At 41.0% G+C, this 19,351-nt stretch overlaps 1 protein-coding gene across 2 annotated transcripts; it reads left to right on the forward strand.

The window, feature by feature from the left end:
• Positions 1-933: 933 nt before the first annotated feature.
• si:ch1073-335m2.2 (msx2-interacting protein) lies at positions 934-18,929 on the forward strand. Of its 2 annotated transcripts, none has more exons than XM_044024079.1 (15): positions 934-1,198; positions 2,727-3,041; positions 5,644-6,120; positions 6,249-6,403; positions 7,142-7,342; positions 7,514-7,665; positions 7,751-7,876; positions 7,973-8,086; positions 8,179-8,292; positions 8,386-8,483; positions 8,645-15,893; positions 16,212-16,280; positions 16,383-16,577; positions 16,665-16,823; positions 17,830-18,929. In XM_044024079.1, exons 1-15 carry the CDS (start codon positions 1,116-1,118, stop codon positions 17,959-17,961), a joined length of 9,639 nt encoding a protein of 3,212 aa, XP_043880014.1. In that variant the 5' UTR covers positions 934-1,115; the 3' UTR covers positions 17,962-18,929. The 2 variants fall into 2 exon arrangements, with proteins under 2 accessions (XP_043880014.1, XP_043880015.1); XM_044024080.1 differs by having other exon boundaries at positions 5,647-6,120.
• Positions 18,930-19,351: the final 422 nt, after the last annotated feature.

Here is a 19,351-nt window from a genome sequence, read left to right on the forward strand (position 1 = left end):
AGTCAGCGTGTCCGCTCCTGATCAGGCATCTAAGGATGACTCATACTACCAGGTCTTTAAGTTTATTTAATTTTATTTTTTTCTCAAAAAATTTAGATTTCAACTCCATTATTGAATAATTTAAAATGCATGGGCTTGAAATTATTACTTTACAATGACTGTTGGTGTGTGGGATGCAACTGTCAGGGTGATAGGTCATAAATGAGTCATTTAGCACCTTTGACCTTATATGGCGTTTTTTCACTTTAATAGTACCGCCTCCCCTCAGCTCGACTGAGCAGGTACTAAAAAAACGTACCAGATGCTATCGCTAATGGAAAAGCAAAATTACAGTGCTGTGCTGAGGTGGAAAAACGCCAACAAAGGAGTTCTAAATTGTCTCAGACCCAAATGTGTTTGACAGGATAGCATTTTGTCTTCTTTTTTTCAATGTTTATACTCACTGTGTGGATGATGAAAATGCCTCAGACTGTACGGGTCAGTACGGGTCTGTCATCATAAACACAACAACAACAACAAAAAACTGCCAATCATGTGGAGTTGATAGACTTTTGTGAACACATTTGGCAATGGTTTGAATGTAACAGATATGTTTTAAGTTACATACTCCATCTTAAAATAATAATAATAATAATAATATATGCATATATATATATATGTGCCGTTTTAAAAGTGAACCAAAATGCTCAGTGTTAATGAACTGTTTCAAACCACTTCCAAATGTGGTTTTAATCAGATATTTATTTTTTAATCTAAAAAGAAAATTGATGTTGTTGACTCTTAAAAACAATGTGGATGACATCAAGACAAACGAACAAAGCCTTCACGGTCGGTTTTGATCCTTTTAATATTGTAATCGCGTGTTCACTGTTGGCCACGCGCAGCACGTCGGGGGCGCCCATTTCGTACACAAAACTGCCAGGAGCGAGCGTGCCGCGCGTTCTCGTGTGTGGCTCGGGGACGCAGCAGCTAAAGCTACACAGGCAGCGTCCACCGGGCCCCAGATCATCTACGGAGTCAGCCGTCGTTCATTTTGTGCAGGCGGACCTCCGACCGGCAGGGATTCGAAACGTGCCAGATCATATATGTGCGTGGAGGGGGAAGAATAGCGCACGATGGTTCGGGAAACCAGACACCTTTGGGTGGGAAATTTACCCGAACATGTCCGAGAGGAGAAAATTGTGGAGCATTTTAAACGGTAGGTTACGCAAGAGGGATCCTCTGTCGGCGGAGCAGCGCGGGTTAGCCGCAGCTCTACCATTAGCCTCGTAGCCTGCGACTAATGCTACTTCAGCTAATGTTAGCATTTTAATTTTCACAAATCATGTAGGGTTATTGTGTGCCGTGTGTGGCTATACTATATCACAGCAGTGTTTGAAGAAGCTAAACACACGGGGTGGGAACACTTAAATGCAAATGTTCGCGATTTTGCAGTGTTTGGCTAACTTTCGCGAACGTTATGCCTAGGCGAGTAGCTAGGTGTGCTAGCTAGCGAGCTAACTCTCTACCACCCAACCATCCGACCATTTTGTGGGGACGTTTTCGTGATCGGTACAAGCCCACAGTACGCTAGCCGTTAGCTGGACAGCTGGACAAGTAACATCGGATGATTTATTATTTTGGTCACCGGAGACGTCCCCTTCACTAAGCGATGTTTCTGCTTCCCACCGTTGTTGGCCAAAAACAGCACTGTAGAAAAGAATTATAAAAAATAGAAGCGAGCAGCTACCTCACTGTGTTTATCAGATGTTTGCAAGTTGTTGAGCGGCTTCACCTAAAGTCTCCGTCTTAAAACTCGGTTAAGGTTGCCATTGTCTTCAGAGTTGGCACGTTACCAATAAATCGAACAATTCGCACCCGCTACTTAACGATTTGGTGTTAAGAAAGCCATTAAATGGCTATGGTTGATTTCCCTCGTTCACAGAAGTCACTCGAGGCTGTGTTACGACTTTGCTACGCAGTGAAAGGTTAGCTCGACTAACTTGAACAACAAGCTTATTATAAACATCAAAACAAATCATTTCGATTTTTCACCACTGCATCACCAGTGGTCTCGTGACAACTTGTATACGCTGCTCTTTGTAAGGTGTTAATGTGTGATGTAACAGAGGCATATTTAGAGGAAATTGCCAATATAATAATAATAATAATTATTAATATTATTATAATCATGAGAGGAAGACCTATGACACACAGGCCGATTATTATTTAATGAATTGGCTGATCATTACCTATTCGTCTAAGGTTACGTTGTTTTGTTCTCGAGTAAATGCTGCTGCTTTAAGTTAAGTTTTGTTTTGTCTGTTTCATGTATATAAATATTAGCCTACACCCAACTTTTATTGAAACTTCATAAGTTCACTGGTGTAAAATGCAGATTGAAGAAACAGACTTAGGTGTTGCTCAGTTGATGTTTATTTAAATTAAACACTGTATTATTTGTAATTTTTAAACCGTTATTCTATTTGTATCGTATATATTGGCCATTGGTTGCCCTGATTTGTAAAGCTTTTATTGGCCATAGAAAAATCCTATCAGTCAACCTCTATGTCTCGAGTTGTTTTGGTTTATAGTTGGACCTAAAAGAGCAATTTTCCTTATGATATTAGTGTCCCTTCTTGTCTTGATTATCACATTCTGTCTCTCTATAGAGACAGTTCCATGTACTCTTTAAATATGCCTTTTTATGTGATCTCCTCTTTGTTTCCATTGTAATTTCCTCTTAGGTATGGGCGCGTGGAGAGCGTTAAAGTTCTGCGGAAGCGAGGGTCAGAGGGTGGTGTTGCAGCTTTTGTGGATTTTGTGGATATCAAAAGTGCGCAGAAGGCTCACAATGCTGTCAACAAAATGGGAGACAGGGACCTGCGGACAGACTACAATGAACCTGGATCAGTCCCTAGTGCTGTTCGGGGCCTTGAAGACAGCTCTCCCTCGAGCAGTCGAGACGTTACAGGATTCTCTAGGGCAACAGTTGGTCCAGTGTTTGGCCCACCTGTTTCCCTTCACACCAGAGAGGGACGTTATGAGCGGAGAATAGATGGGTAAGTGGACACAGCCTCCCCTTAATTCAGGGGAATCGAGGTAATGGATAGGTTTAAGACCTAAACACATAGTGGGGTTATACCTGAGCGATAGATGCCTCAAGGTGGTTATAGAAAGGTAATCTAGGAAGCGTTCCACTTTTCATCATATTCGACTTGCCATTCCAATGGGATCTAAGTATATTAACTACACATATTAATTTGTTATGGTAACTATAATTCAAGGTTTGACATCTGGTTTGGATATTACATCTGTGAGGAATATCCTAGTGAGTTATGGATTTATTACATTCCACTGGGAACTACCTTCGGTACTTCTGGATTTTTTTAAAAAACATTTTTCTCCTAAATATCGGATCCTACGTTGATTTTTACTCGGAATTGTTCGAAACTGGAAGTAAATATTTACAATACAGGATACACTTTACTCTGAAGAATCTATACAGGTAATGTGTAATTACTTGAAGGACCTTCCATCTTGGGCTGTCAATTTTTTTCTCTTGGCAACAGCTGATGATTGGAGTACTTTTGCCAATTTTGCGTCCGTGGATTTGGCCATGTCTGGATTTATTTTTTGAACAAGTGGATGGAAGAATTTTGCATTTGATACACACCCAAAGAAAGACAGAATAGTCTACATAGCCATGGCTATCTCAATCATTTCTAGAATGAGATTAATTATATGTCATTTTTGTCACAAACGTGGAAGTTAATAACAAGAAGACTTGGCAAGAACGCCGATGATTCGAACAACCAGCCATCAAAAGTCTGTGGAGCTAATCTTGTTTTGGATGGATGCCACGAAGAATGATGAAGGTTGCGTATTTTGGATGTAACCTCCTGGATATCTGCAATATGACAACCCATACTGGATGTACTGATGCCAGCCCTAGTGTGGATAGGTTTAGATGGCACCCCTGTGGATTACTCAAGTGTGGATGTAGCTGTGTAAGGATTCAGTAAGGAAGGGCACTTCAAGTTTGTAACACAGAGCTAAAGACAACTTTTCGAAAGTAACTTGAAAGTAACCTGCAAAAAGACAAAGTTGCCAGTAAACACACCTGATGGAATCAATGGATTATGGAGTTATGTCATCTATATAAACCCAAGAGGATTGTATATGCCGTGGCCATAGAATCTGTGATATTGTAGGCTTTTAATTGATTTGACATTGACATAACCAGTGGAATACGTTTTGATCATTTTTGTCCAAAGGTTAACTTTTGGGAACTACTACCTCCTCATACAAGAGTGCAAGACTCACCCAGTTGGATGTACGTTTCATTTGGGCATCAACTTGCTGTTAGTCAACATGGAATCTACCAAATTACCCCTAAATTAATAATTTTTTGAAACGCCTGTGTGGTTATTGAGGTGAATGTTTTGACGTTTTTTCCCCCCACATGTCCAGAAATCCATAAAGAGGTCTATCTGGTATTTTTCCCCACTTTTTCCATCCAGTGAAGAGAATTAAGTAGCCTAAGTGGATTATTACATCAACAATCTACTGGCCTGGTACTCCACAGTATTTGAAGATTAACGTGCAGTGTGATTCAAGAGAACACTTTTTTTTTGCCTAATTAGATCATTTGATTTTTCCCTTTGGTTTTTCATTCGGGCTCTCTCATTCTGACCACCTAGATTTTATTTGGATTAGTTTCAGTAACTTCTTTTCTAAAAGGTTGGTATTGCTCTGACATCTGCATACTTTCTCTAACCGTAATATTAAGTTTGCTCTGTTTTGAGGGAAAATGTTTTTATACAAGATAGTATAAAAAAAGTAAAATGCTTGTGTAAAATTGTTTATGTAAATTGCTACTTAAGTGTCTTTTTTTCCCAGCATATCATAATTTATGATATTTTGTAACTTATTACAAAATAAATGAACTTATAGGACCTCTGCAATATGTTTAAAGTTTGATATGGCAGAGCTCTTAAATAGTATTAAGATATCATAATTAAAGAGACATGTTGAATTTCCCTTTTACCAGCAATAGTTAATGGACAGTCATCCTATGAAATTGGCTCCCCTGAAGATTAGCAGAAGAACAGATTATTTGTCTAAGGGTAGATCTTTAGTAGGGTCTGGGCTTGGGGCAGCTTTGTTTCATGCAACTATTTATTGATTTACTTGACATTATAATGTGCGTCTTAGTAAGTCTTGTCACTTCTGAGTATTTGAACGTCATTTAAGGCTACTTACCGATTAGATAAGGGAGCAGGAATCACAAAAGCCATCCATTTTATTGTGGCAGGATTGTTGTGAACAGTCAAGCTAATTTACTTGTTAAGCTGCAACATTTGTCAACACAACATTGGAATAACGATGTGCAACCTTTTGGACACGGCTGAAAAATAACAAGAACCACTTTAACACACTGTCCTATTCACATTCCATTGTATCATACCATGATGATAAAATTGAAGTAATTACTTTTCTTTGTTAAGCTATCAATTCCACCTCTTACCTGCCCAATTCATGGCTGTCTATCTTTATTTTAACAGATGTGTGATGTGTATATAGTACTGTAGTTAATTGTTTTTTGGCCTATTTATATTGAATCATAATAATTTCTCTCTCTGTCCTCTTGTTACTTCACAGTAGCTCAGAAACCAGAGAACGTGCATACGATCACAGCCCATATGGACACCATGACCGCAGCGGCAATTTTGACAGACAGCGTCACTACAGCACTGAATATTACCGCGATCGTTCTTTGTTTGCTGCTGCTGGCCCAGGAAGCAGTACTATTGCTGGAAGCTTTGAGGCAGCAGACCCACATTTTGACTCTAGAGTTCGCGACCCCTTCACTCTTACTAATTCCACACGACGTGACCTGTACAGAGATGACAGAGGACGGCGTGTTGATGGAACTTACCATCATCGTCGAAGCCGATCATCTCATTCCTCCCAGTCAAGACACCCATCCCCACAACGGACCACAGGACAAACCTCCAAAACTCCTCATTCACCGAAAAGAGCTACCTTGTCCCCTGGGAGAGGCCCAAGATCTCGGTCTCGCAGCAGATCTTCAAGCTCCGATTCCGTTAGCAGCAGCAGCAGCACTGGCAGTGGCAGGTGTGCCATGTTATTTTGTTGACCCTTTTTTAGGTTTCATGGGTTTATGAAGTTTGCCCAGCAAGTGTCCCATCCCATTCATTGTTTGAATCCTAAAAGCAATGTCTCTTGTGTTTATGTTATAACAGTGATTCAAACAGCAGCTCAAGTGATGGATCACATGCACGTTCTGTGCAGTCGTCGGCCACACATGCCCCTCAGCAGTCATCTATGGTGCTCGACTCAGATGAACCACGCAGAAGCTTTGGAATTAAAGTACAAAATCTACCAGTGCGCTCCACTGGTGAGTTTTACATGTCCCTTAAAGAGCCTTAAAATCAAAATATTTGCAGTATAGTATAAAAGTAAGTTTAAGAAGTACAGTCATGTTCAGACCCTTGAAAAGTTAATTAAGTTTTCTCTTGAGGCACAACAAAACCTTTTTATGTCATCTTATTAAGAAACTGAAGAGTTTTGCTGAGGGCATTGTCTGGTTTTTGAAGGACAGTTACATTACTTGCATTCTAAACTACGTTTAAGTTGATATCAGCCAGCAGTGGTCAAAAAAGTGGTCCAAACAATATAGTGTTTTCTTGTTATCTTTTTAGGACTTTTCTGGTCTCAGTTGCTTCATTATATTTGTACTTGGTAGCATTTAATTATTATTTTTTCACTAGTATTTCCACAAGCTTATATTCTGTCTTGTTTTACATCACAACATCTAAAACCCTTGGCTGGTCAATACCTAAAAAGTATCTACCTACCTGCCAAACTTAAAATTGAAATGCAGTTAACCGTGAACAGTGAGTTCCAGTTATTGCAGAACTAAATACACTCATGGACTCATGTTGAACAAAAAACTGAACTTAACAAATAGCCTGCAAAAGGAATCACCCTCTCGGTGCACAGGTTTATGTGGAAATACATTTTTTTGGTGGAAAAAGCCATGAATTTATTCATTCTTAAACATCTCTTGCTTTCATTACTTTTAAGAATGGGGATTGGCAATTTGAACGTTTCCATTTTTGTTTTTCCTCCACAGACACAAGTTTAAAAGACGGACTCTTTCATGAATTTAAGAAACATGGGAAAGTTACCTCAGTGCAGATCCATGGATCGTCGGAGGACCGTTATGGTTTGGTGTTTTTTAGACAGCAAGAGGACCAGGAGAAAGCCCTTGGTGTCTCTAAGGGAAAACTGTTCTTTGGCATGCTTATTGAAGTCACTGCCTGGAATGGCCCTGGTAAGTGATGAAAGTACTTAACAAAACAGTATTTATTATCACAATGCTTGATGCAGGCAGATTAAATGCCTCTTCATAATTTTAGAGAAAATGTGTTTATGTTGGAGAATTTGAGCCTGAACTTCAATAACATGTTGGTAATATTATTAATAACCCTGTTCTTTCCTTCAGAAACAGAAAGTGAAAATGAGTTCAGGCCCTTGGATGGGAGGATAGACGAGTTCCATCCAAAAGCCACACGGACACTGTTCATAGGTAACCTTGAGAAGACCACCAGTTATCAGCAACTGCTTGACATCTTTCAGCGATTTGGAGAAATTGTGGTAAGCTAACATTTTTAATTCATACTTTACAAGTTAAAGTTTACTTCTTACAATTGTAATTTTTTACTTATTGATACTTCTCAAGGACATTGACATCAAGAAAGTAAATGGAGTTCCCCAGTATGCCTTTGTGCAGTATTCCGATATTGCCAGTGTATGCAAGGCCATAAAGAAGATGGATGGAGAGTATCTGGGAAGCAACAGACTTAAGGTAGTGTTTTTACAATAAACATTAAAGACATGTATTTAAAGAAAAAAATCTAAAATGTTCTTCACAAAATGAAAATTGTTCTCCTTTTTCTTGTAGCTTGGTTTTGGAAAGAGTATGCCTACAACATGTGTTTGGTTAGATGGTTTGGCGAACAACATTACGGAACAATACCTCACACGGCATTTCCTACGTTATGGACACGTTGTTAAGGTAGGGTGTTTGATTTAATAAAGATTTTGATCAAAGGGTGTTTCATGTTTTCAAAATTGCAATTGTTATATTTTTTTAATTTGTGTTTTTAGGTTGTGTTTGACAGATTAAAAGGGATGGCTCTCATCACGTATAACAACACAGATTTTGCTCAGGCTGCTGTAAGAGAGACCAAAGGCTGGAAGATTGGTGGCAATAAAATAAAGGTAAAAATTGGAAATGATCTAGCTATTAAGCAAAATTTACTTCCTCGTGTATTTGTTCAGGTACTTAAGTGTGTTGTTATTCATTTTTGATAGGTTGACTTTGCAAGTCAAGAGTGTCAGATGGCATTCTACCGATCTATGCAGGCATCTGGTCAAGAGAGAGACTTCTACGAAATTCCACCTGAGCGACGGTAAACGGCTATTACATACAATCGTTCATTAAATAATGATAAGGAAACATTCTTTCAAATTATATAAGTCGTGTAACATGTATTATGTACGATAATGTTTAAAAGTCAGGGTAACAGAATTGATAACTTTTTGCTTTTCTTTCAATTCATTCATTCTATAGAGAGGAACGCAGACCTCCATACCATGAATTTACAGCGGAAAGGGCTTACTATGACAATATACGTACCCCTGGGCTCTACCCAGAGGATGCTCGTAGAGATTATGCTGCCCGCAGCAGGGAACGCTTTACTGAACTGGAACATTATCAGGGAGAGCCCTTTGACCCACGATACCACGATGATCCAAGAGACTACAGGGATTACCGAGACCCTTTTGAACAAGACATCAGGAAATATACATATATTCAAAGAGAGCGAGAAAGAGAACGAGAGCGCTTCGAGGCTGACCGCAGCAGGTGGAGCCCGTCCCACCCAAGGCGACCTATCACTCCTGCAGTATCACCTTCACCTTCTGACCGTGCACCCAGAGACCCAGAAAGACAGGTTTATAGCCAGTCCTCTGAGAGAAGTGGTAGTGTGGACTCCATTTCACCAACACCACACTTTGATAAATCAGAAAAGACCCTGCTGGACCATTCTGCTAAGAGTGACAAAAGTGAAAGGAGCAGTCAACCTGAGCGTTTGGCAGGTGCTGAGAAAACAAAACGTCCAAAACGAAAAGAGAAAAGTGATAAAGACAAAGCTGAGAAGAGTAAATCAAGGAAAGCAAAGGGGCAATCCCCATCCAACCCAGTGCCTGAGACGGAACTCGAAGACCAGGATGCTCATGAAAAGCAGAAATGTAAGGTGGATCGTGACTCTGTTTCTGGAAATCAGTTGCCAACTGCTAATCATGACTCTGTAAAATCGGAAAGATCTGACATTAGTAAAGGTGAGAATGCAGACTTGGATGGGAAAAATCGCCTCAAGAAACATCTCAAGACGGATACTGGAACTGATGGTAAAGATTCATCTGTGGATTCGGATCGCCTTGCCGCGAGGAAGAGGCGTTTTGCTGATACTGGTGGAAAATCTATTCATCCAAAGAGAAGTAGACATGAGGAGGAAGATGGCAACCAGTCCTCTGACATTGGGGCCAGTACCTCGTATTTGAAAGAGTCAGACACCGACAAACACAAAGAATCACAACGAAGAGATTCGAGACTGAAAACTGACAAAAGTAGCACACCGAAGGATGGTCAAGAGGATCTTAGAGGGCAAAGTGAGAAATTGGAAGCATCTTTGCACACACTGGATTCCAAACGACATCCAGGGCACATTTCGTCTAGAAGATTTTCTCATGAGGGGGTTACAGATCAAAGCAGTACAAGAGAACAAGAACAAAATGCTGCTATCAAATTTGCTAATCAGAATACTGAAACTGACAAAAGTGCCAAGAGCAAGGAAGACCATGTTGACATTGATCTGTCTCAGAGTTACCGCAAGCAAATGGAGCAAAATAGACGTTTGCACCAGCAACAACAACGTGAATTTGATAAACCTCACAAACCAGAAAGCCCTGAAGGAAATGAAATGGAGGACATGGAGCACCGCAGTCTTGTGCATGAAGTTGGTAAACCACCTGAAGATGTTACAGATAACTTCCCATCTCACAAACTCAAGAAAGTAGACCAGTTTGACACAGACTCTGGGATAAAGAGAGAACGTGTCTACAGGAGCTTTAGGCAAAAAAGTGAAGATCCTGAGTGGAACAACACTTCCTCTCCTGGACGTCCACACTTCTCTCACCATGTGGAAGAGGACTTTGTGGATCCCTCTCGAAAAGATGTGAGCAGAAATGATGAAAAAAATCAACCTGTTGTGGAGCTGTTAGTCAAAAGGACTCAGAACATAAACACACAAGTAAACAAAGTAAACCCTCCTTTTCTAAGTGGGGAAGAGGATCAGCAAAAAAGATGGGAGAGCAGAGTCAAACCAGACTTAATGCCTGACTTGAACTATTCCAGAAATCTCAGTAAGAATAGTCACAATTGCAAGCGTTTAGAATATGGCACTTGGCATGACTTGGAGCCTGGAGAAGTGAGATCTGACTCTGAAGAGGACAAAGACCCTAAACCCCATTCCCCTATGCCCTCTACATCAATGCCTTTTCCTGAGAGGCCAAGGACTGTGAGGTTTACAGACCCCAAACTAGCACACCTCGAAAGGAACAAGTTTTACTCCTTTGCACTTGACCAGACTATCACACCAGATACAAAGGCTTTGCTTGAGCGTGCAAAATCGCTCTCATCTTCCAGAGAAGATAACTGGTCATTTTTAGATTATGATTCTCACTTTGCTAGTTTCCGCAGCAGAAAAGATACTGAGAAAGTAGATTCAACACCAAGACCTACGCCTTCCTGGTACATTGTAAAGAAGAAAATTCGAAGTGGATCAGAAGACAAACTTGAAGACAGGAAAGAAGAACCTAAGCCAGAGGAGCATGAAAGGAGGGAGTTATTTGCTTCCCGCTTCCTGCACAGTGCTGTTTTTGAGCTGGACTCTAGACGTCTTCAACACTTGGAACGCAAACATGAAGAACCTGAGCATACTCAAAACCAGCAAACTGGTCACCAAGGAACAGCAGATGGTGAACTTGACTCGGGACCAGTTGTCCTTTTCCATAGTCGTTTTTTGGAACTCACTCGACTACAGCAACAGAAGAATAAAGCCCAGCAGCAGCAACTGGTAAAAGTTGATGCCATTCCTACAGATGAGAATAAAGTGGAAAAAACACCAGACCAGCAAGCTGTACACTCACCTGAAACAACAGGCTCTATCATGGAGCCAGAAATTAAACCCGTTAGTCCTGCTGAAGAGCTGATTATTGAATCCCGGCTCACACCTACTCCTGTCACCCAAAGTGAAACCAAGGACTTGCCTCCACCAGAAGACAAATGTGTTGCAGTAAATTCAGCCCCCGATCCGCACACCCCTGTGTTTTTCATTAAAGAAGAGATAAAGAAGGAAGTAAAAGAGAATGAACCTGTTTTACTTAAGCCCCATCCACAATTTGAGACCTCTGATTCAGAACCTGCACCTGAAACCAGTGACTTGGGGGATAGATGCAAACTTTCTCCAACTGAAGGGAAACTGGATACTGAAGATATAAAACCTGTAGTCAGAGAACCACCATCGCCTCACGACAATTCTAGTGATGTCTGTATTACTTTGCAACCAGAGCTTGATCTTGAAATGACGCAACCAGAAGTGCTTGAAGCCACTTGTCCCTTGCTATCTACTGCTCCAGAGGATGGGGATGTAGTTAAGAAAGAGACGCACTCCACCAGCAAAACAGTAGTAGAGCCTGAGGGAGAGAAGAAACTTCAAGTTAGTGAAATGCAAATGCCTCTTGATAATGACACAGATGATCTGCCAGTCTCATCTCAGAAGATAGAGCATAAAACAAAAGAAATGAAAAGTAAAAAGGGCAAACAATCCCCTGCTCAAGTGGCTCCCATTCCAGTCGTGTCTACCTCTGGTTTGGAGAAACAAGCTACACGCAAGAGTGAACGCATTGACAAAGAGAAACTAAAACGTGGATCGTCCCCAAGAGCTGAATCAAAGTCGACGGGCAAATCCCCCATTCATGGATCAGATCCAGATGTGTTTGAGCAGAGCATATCATTAGGCAGAGCCAAACGAAGAAATGTTAAATCTGTGTATGCCACCCCTGTCGAAGATGATGCACCAGTTCGCCCTGGAAAGGAAATGACAGAGTCACCACGCTCTGCACGAAAGCGAGGTACAGTCAAGGATACAACACAGCAACAGAACATTGAGCAGGATCCACCTGCTCCAACACCTGCAAATAAACGGGGCCGTCCTCCCAAGAATCGTAGACAAGGTGATGATAGTTCAACTGTCAAAGTAGAAAAATCTAAAATGGATAACAAAGAAACTGATTCAAATGAATCAGAAAGTGGTGAACGAATTCCAAGGTTGTCAAAAGGAAAAACATCTCATACCACAAAGGGTTCATCAAACCAGATGTCCACAGTGCTAGGCTCTGGATCAACGAGGAAGGGAGACAAAACTGAGGTGACTGAGGATGATGATGAGGAAATTGATTTCACAGGAGATGCCTTGACTTTGCAAGATTTTTCAAGTTCATGTAAAGACGACCCAGCAGCAAAAGTTGACCAAACAAAGGAAGAAAAAGACAAACAAAGCAGAGAAAGAAAAGATAGAGATATTATCTGTGAAAAAGTTAGTGAAGGCAAATCAAATGGACAAGAGATGGATTCTGCTGGCTTAGAAGAGAAAATCTCTGTGGAAAAAGAAAAGGTTGTTAGAGGAAAAAAGTTGACAAGGACCCCCAAGTCTCCTGTCCTCAAGAATCTCAAAATAAGGCTAAATGTTACAGAGGTTAAAGATCTTCTTCAATTAGGGGATGATGAGCTTGGGAGTCAAGATGAGTCTTCATGTTCAAATATCAGGCCTAGTGACCACAGTGATCATGTTGCCAAGGGCACAGAGACTAACATAGAGTACCCCAATAACAAAGAAAAAGAAAATATTGCTTTGAAGAAAAAGGAGGTCCTGGAAGTATCAAAAAGCATAATTTCACCAGAACTGGAATTGGAGGAGGCAGTGGCCAAACTTACTGATCCGGTTTGTCCAGCAGAACTTCCAACACCTGTACCACATACAGAAATAAAATGTAACCCAGATGAAGAAAAACCTATTCCTGCCAGTGAAACAGAACTCATGGCTGCAATTTACTCAATTACTCCTGAGGCTACAAGTGCATCCTTGACCCAGCCACCTCAACTAAGAACAGATGAAAGTTCTGAGCCTGAGGTGCAGGATTTCATTCAGCCCGCCAAGGAAGATGAACCTGAAACAAATGCATCCTCTATTCAGGAGGAACCCCTCATTCAAACCACACCTAAAAAAGGGAAGGGAAGACCTAAAACACCCAAACGTTCTAAAGTCCCAAAGCAAGCAAAAAAGCAAGAACATTTGCCCATTGAGAATTTGGCGTCTACAGTAGCATCTGGTGAAAAGATTGTTTCTGAGACAACGCCATCAGTAGCTGCTACTGTTATCGCTCCTACTACTTTAAAGCCAGATTCCGAGCCTTCTGCCATCAAAGCTACAGACTTAAATCCTGAGTCAGAATTATCACCCGAAGAACAGATTCAGACTCTTAAATCTGTTTACCCCCAGTCTAAGAGTCCAATATGTCCAAAGCCTCCGCAGCTGCCATCTGAAGGTATGTCCCCTTCCCCATTACCACTAGTCACTAGGCCAAATATCAGACCCATTCAAACCAGTAGAATTACTGTTTCTCCACCGGATTGGCATCACCAATCCAAAGATGGAGTTGTCTCTTCACCCGTCTTGCCGTTGACTTCAAAGGAAAACCAACCTTTGCCTTCAGATTCTGAGAAAATGGAAACTGAACATGGTACAAGTGACTTGAGACAGATACTTATGAAACACAAAAATGTTTCACTATCAGGTAGCAGTTGTATTCCTAGTAATCAGACCCCCCTTCAAGATCCTAACCCATTGGAAAGTACCACTCCATCAGCTATTGTGCCAAACAAGTCACCGCTGTCTGACAGTAGAATGGCTCATTCAGGTCCATCTGTTGTTCGACCTCCAGCCACGCTACCATCTCCTGAAACAAAGTCTGTGATCTCTGTTATAGCATCCACTGCAACCTCTGTTATCAGCCGTGTTTGTAACCCTCCTGAACCAGAGGACAAACTAAATATGAATATTGGAAATCCATGTGTGGACATTCCTCTGCCCAAATCTTCATATAGGCCCAGCAAAGATGATACTGGGTCATACCTGGGTCCACCTGTTGGTGATGAGGGGGTTAGCAGTGCACGTTTCATAGTTGAGAGCTCCAGTCTAGGTATAGGATCTTGCCCTGGATTGAGGGTTAATACATCTGAAGGAGTGGTTGTATTGAGCCACTCGGGTCAAAAAACAGAGGGGCCCCAGCGGATTAGTGCTAAAATAAGTCAGATCCCACAAGCAACAGCAGGTGATATGGAATCTCAGCAGTTGGTATCAATGCCCCAGATAAAACAGGAAATGTATGGTCACTCTCAGTCTGGACTTCAAAAGGGGCTTTCACTGCAGACAGATCATGGGCATCCTGGCAAGCCACAGATAGCTTTGTCTATTAAACAAGAGAGTAGTGGTTTGGAAAAGATGGAATCTAATTACCAGTCTGGACCCCAAGGTGTAGTAAAGCGTCTTACACCAGGTAACCAGCAGTTACTGACCTACCATCAAGACTACATGCCATTAAAACATCAGAAGAAAATGGACAGTGCTGATCCTCACAGTACAGATGGTGCTAAACCATCTTGGACTTCTGCTATTAGTCCAGCAATAAGTCCCCATTTGCCCTCTCCACCAGGCAACCATGTAGGATTTGTTACAGCAGCTGGTGACAGAGCTGCTTCACACCTCGGCGGGATCAAACAGGAACCACGGTCTCCACGCAAGTCGGGTCATCCACATTCTCAATTTACTAAAGTGTCCTCACCCATAGGCTCCTCCTCACCCAAGGGCATACCAGTGATGTTATCCTCCGGTCATCCTGCCATGCAACAGTTTATTACTGGTGTTCACCATTCAGAGCAGTCTGTTATCATGCCGACTCACAGTGTGCCGGGAGGTATGGGAAGGATGTCTCCTCACTGTGTCACCCAATCAATTCCAGTGGGCCATCTTGTTCAGGGAGATGTCCGTGTCAATACTCCACCACTCTCTGTTATGAGCTATGGGATGCATAGTGAGCCTCATGCCTCTCCCTGGTCTGGTTCCATGCAGCCACGGCCCACCTCACCACAGGGTGTTGGTAGAGACAAGGTTCTAAAGGTGAACCCTGGTTCTTTGAGAAGTCCTGAGGGAGAACAGGAAGAAGCCAGACACTTCCACATGGGCGGGAGACAGTCGACCACACAGTTGAAACCGGACACTATGCAATCAGATCCTCGTGGGTCTTTGAGGAATAATGTCCAGTTGGAAACATACATGGCACAGAGAGAAATGCGTGTGTTCCTGCACCAACAGGGGGAGCGTTCAGCTACAGACCCTCATTCTGGTCACATATCGGACACACATGTTCTGCCCAAAGGTGTCTCTGAGAAAGATATCACAAAGCCATTGGAAGGAAAAAGGCCGCACTCTCCTCTTCCTAAAGATGGGGGGATGGGCATTCGGCAATCTGGGCCAGCAATAGCATCTCCGCAGAGAGTTCAGCTGATGCCGCCAGGACCTTCTGGTTCATACCCGGAGTACTCGGGGATGTACTCAAACCCAAGAGGCATCCATTCTCAACTACCAGAGACGTCTCCTGTTGGAATCAACCAACCACAGCTGAACATCACACCAAATATTGTGAGTTTTATGGTGTTAATATGTTCAACTATTAGATTCACCCAGCTGTAACTGTTCTGACATTGTAGCATTAAAACATATTTCCTTTCAATCAGATTATTTTGCAGGTTACCAAGAGGCGTTGAGGATAGACTAATGACAAAAACATCTGTATAATTAAATTTAACTTATTGCCAGAGTGTTATGTAAGATTGTCTAGCTTGGTGTTCATAAATATAAACACAACTGTAAACTGAGTGGTAATTCTAGTCTGTGTTGACATTGTCATGTTACCAGAGCTGCTAATCACACAATGCTCTTGTTTTCTCAAATCCTCAGGGTGCAGACCCCCAGGCAAAACCAGATGGCAAGACGACACAGCCTGTTAATATGGTGCAGCTGCTCACAGTAAGACAAAAGTCTTCACAATTGTTTCAGGTTTGTGTGGGTCTGAACAAGAGCTACGCCTGTCTGACAAACCTGCCTTTGTTTTGTCCCATATTTAAACAGAAATACCCTATTGTGTGGCAAGGCCTGCTGGCGCTGAAGAATGACACGGCTGCAGTGCAGTTGCATTTTGTTTGCGGCAACAAAGCTTTGGCTCATCGATCGCTGCCCCTACAAGAAGGAGGTGCTCTTCTCAGGATCGTCCAGAGAATGAGATTAGAAGCTTCACAACTTGAGAATGTAGCCAGAAGGATGACCGTATGTCTTTTTTTTCGTGAAATATATCATTTTAATAGTAGATTTCTTTCAATAAATTGTTTATTAAAAAATATTTTTCCTACACAGGGGGACAGTGACTTCTGTCTTCTCCTGGCTCTGCCGTGTGGACGAGATCAAGACGACGTTCTAAACCAAACTCAAGCTCTTAAGGCCGCTTTTATCAACTACTTGCAGTCAAAATTGGCCGCTGGTATCATTAATATCCCCAACCCAGGTTCCAATCAGGTGAGACATATCATGGTTTATATGTGATTACATTTTTTCTTCCTTAATTAAAAGTAAATTATAAATAAACTAGTGAAAATTGCTGGACAAGTGGATTTTGCCATGGTCCACTGCTGATGGCTGATGAACATAAATGTACTTGTCCCTGCTTCAGTGTAAAAATATAAAGTATTTTTTTAATAGTACCAAAGATGGCACATCTTCAATACTAACAAAGTAAAAGACAAAATATCCTGGCAGTAAACCTTTCTTTCTTAGATTCCTCAGGAGTATCATTTTAGACTGCGTGTGCTAACATCTGCCCCAACAATAAAGCAGAACCTGCACGAAACCGAGAAGACAACTAAACTGGAACTCCAGAAAAGTCAATGCAACGACATGTGCACTTTTGCAGAAGTAGACATTGTGTTATACCTCAGGCTTATTGCACATGTTTTGATTTGAAATAATCAAATCTAAAACGTCATAAATCAACTTTCCTTGGATTCATTCGATTCCCAATGAAGATGCACTGCAAAAAACCTGCTACCTGTTAATATGTAAAAAGAAATGCTTTTTATTGTGACTAAATATTGAGCTACTGCAGTTCATCATGATACAATTAATATTTTGACAGCCCTACATATCAGGCGCAATGGTTTCTGAATTAGAGCTGCAACTAAAACGTAAAAAAAAACATTGATCAGTGTTTGTCAAACCTGGAAATGATGACGTTCTCAAACGTCCTGTTTTTGTCCACAAACCAAAATGATTCACTTTTAATGATTTCCTTATCTGGAGCAAAGAAACCAGAACATATTCACATTTAAGAAGCTGAAACAATCAGAAATCTTGTTTTAATAATGAAGAAAACTTCGATACCAACTGCTGATTATCAAAGTAGTTGACGATTCATTTAGTAATCGGTACTGTCATCCATGAACAATATAGATTTTTATTTATTGTTGACAGTGGCATCAAATGTGTTTTTTCTGTGTATAACACCGTTTGTTTTTCCCTTTTCCAGCCCGCCTACGTCATACAGATCTTCCCGCCGTGTGAATTTTCCGAGAGCCACTTATCTCAGCTCGCCCCCGACCTCCTCAACAGGATCTCCAGCATCTCTCCACACCTCATGATCGTCATCACTTCTGTGTAACCTTTCACTAGTGGGAACTCTGTCCCGCGGATGAATGTTCTCACCAATGAACCTCAGGAAACCAGAGGAATATGGGATTATTCTTTTTTTTTCTTTCTTCCTGGACATAGTGGGAATGTGTATTGATACTTTTTTTTTTTTTTTCTTTCTCCCACCATCAGTCCTTTTTGTTTTTTGTCACTCCTGTCTGGTATTTTTGTCCTTCTCAAAAGAACTCAGGGATGGACCGAACCAGAATCAGTCTTATTTGACCATTTTTCTGCTGTATTTTTTTATTTATTGGAGTTTAATTTTAACATTTGGAGATTCTTTGAAGAAAAAAAAAAACAACAAGAAAAAAAACAAACAAACGGGACGTTTTGATGAACATGAGTGACTTTTCGGGTGGCCTTTTTATTTCATCTGTCTTATTGATTGTCGCATTCATTTCTTTACCAGAGAAGATCACGGAGGCCGTTGTGTACCGCAATGGCTAAAAAAAAAAAAAAAAAAGACATTTCAATGTGTAATTTTAAATAATTCTGTACAGTCTTCCTCCCCCCAGGCTTATTTAGAGGAGGAAGAGTCATCATGTAAAGTTATGGAGACCCTGTAGAGGACCACGTTCGTTTAACAGCTCCTTTAATTCCACCAGCTCTGCTCATGTTCTCACACTACTGACGCAGAAACACCTCTGGCACCCGTCTTTGCATTGAACAAGCTACAGATTGATTTGGGAGTTTTCTTTTTGAATACAGGACCTTTGTAAATATTTTAAATATTTAAAACTTTGACTATGGAACTTGGACAACAGAGATTTGAACTCTGGGGGAATACCAGAAACGCTGTGTGGACATTTAGAATGGATATCCTTGACTTTTGGGTGTAAATACTTGTAACTCGAGAAGGTTGGCAGACTCCTCTGCAGAGTCTGCTGATGGCACTTCATATTTTGTAACTCAAATAAAACAAACTCCAGAAAATTTAAATATTTAAGATGTTATCCTTTTATTTGTTTTGCTTTGTTCATTTAAATTAGTTGTTTGCCATTTTATTGCATGCAACTAAATCTAATACAGTCAGATAAAATGCTTCTGTATATTTCTTGAAGGTTGTGTGGTAATTTGGAAGGAACCAGTTTGTGCTGCAGTTTAATTTACGATACAGAGAAGGCTTTCGATTTGGCTTACGCTGACCTAATAAATAAGGTGGAGAGAGAATAATAGAAACACAGTTAAATCATCGCATCTCTGGAATAAGTTTGAAGAGAAACTGAACACTTAAGGGTAGAATTCACTGCAGGACGTCCATGATGAACTGAGACTATATCAAAGATAAAGTTAATAAACAAAGAAATAGGAGGTGTTGCAGGCGGCTTCTCTTCCAAAGTGCTAACAGAAAACGTTTCAAC

The sequence above is a fragment of the Solea senegalensis genome, linkage group LG4 (assembly GCF_019176455.1).
Source record: "Solea senegalensis isolate Sse05_10M linkage group LG4, IFAPA_SoseM_1, whole genome shotgun sequence".
Classification (NCBI taxonomy): Eukaryota; Metazoa; Chordata; class Actinopteri; order Pleuronectiformes; family Soleidae; genus Solea; species Solea senegalensis.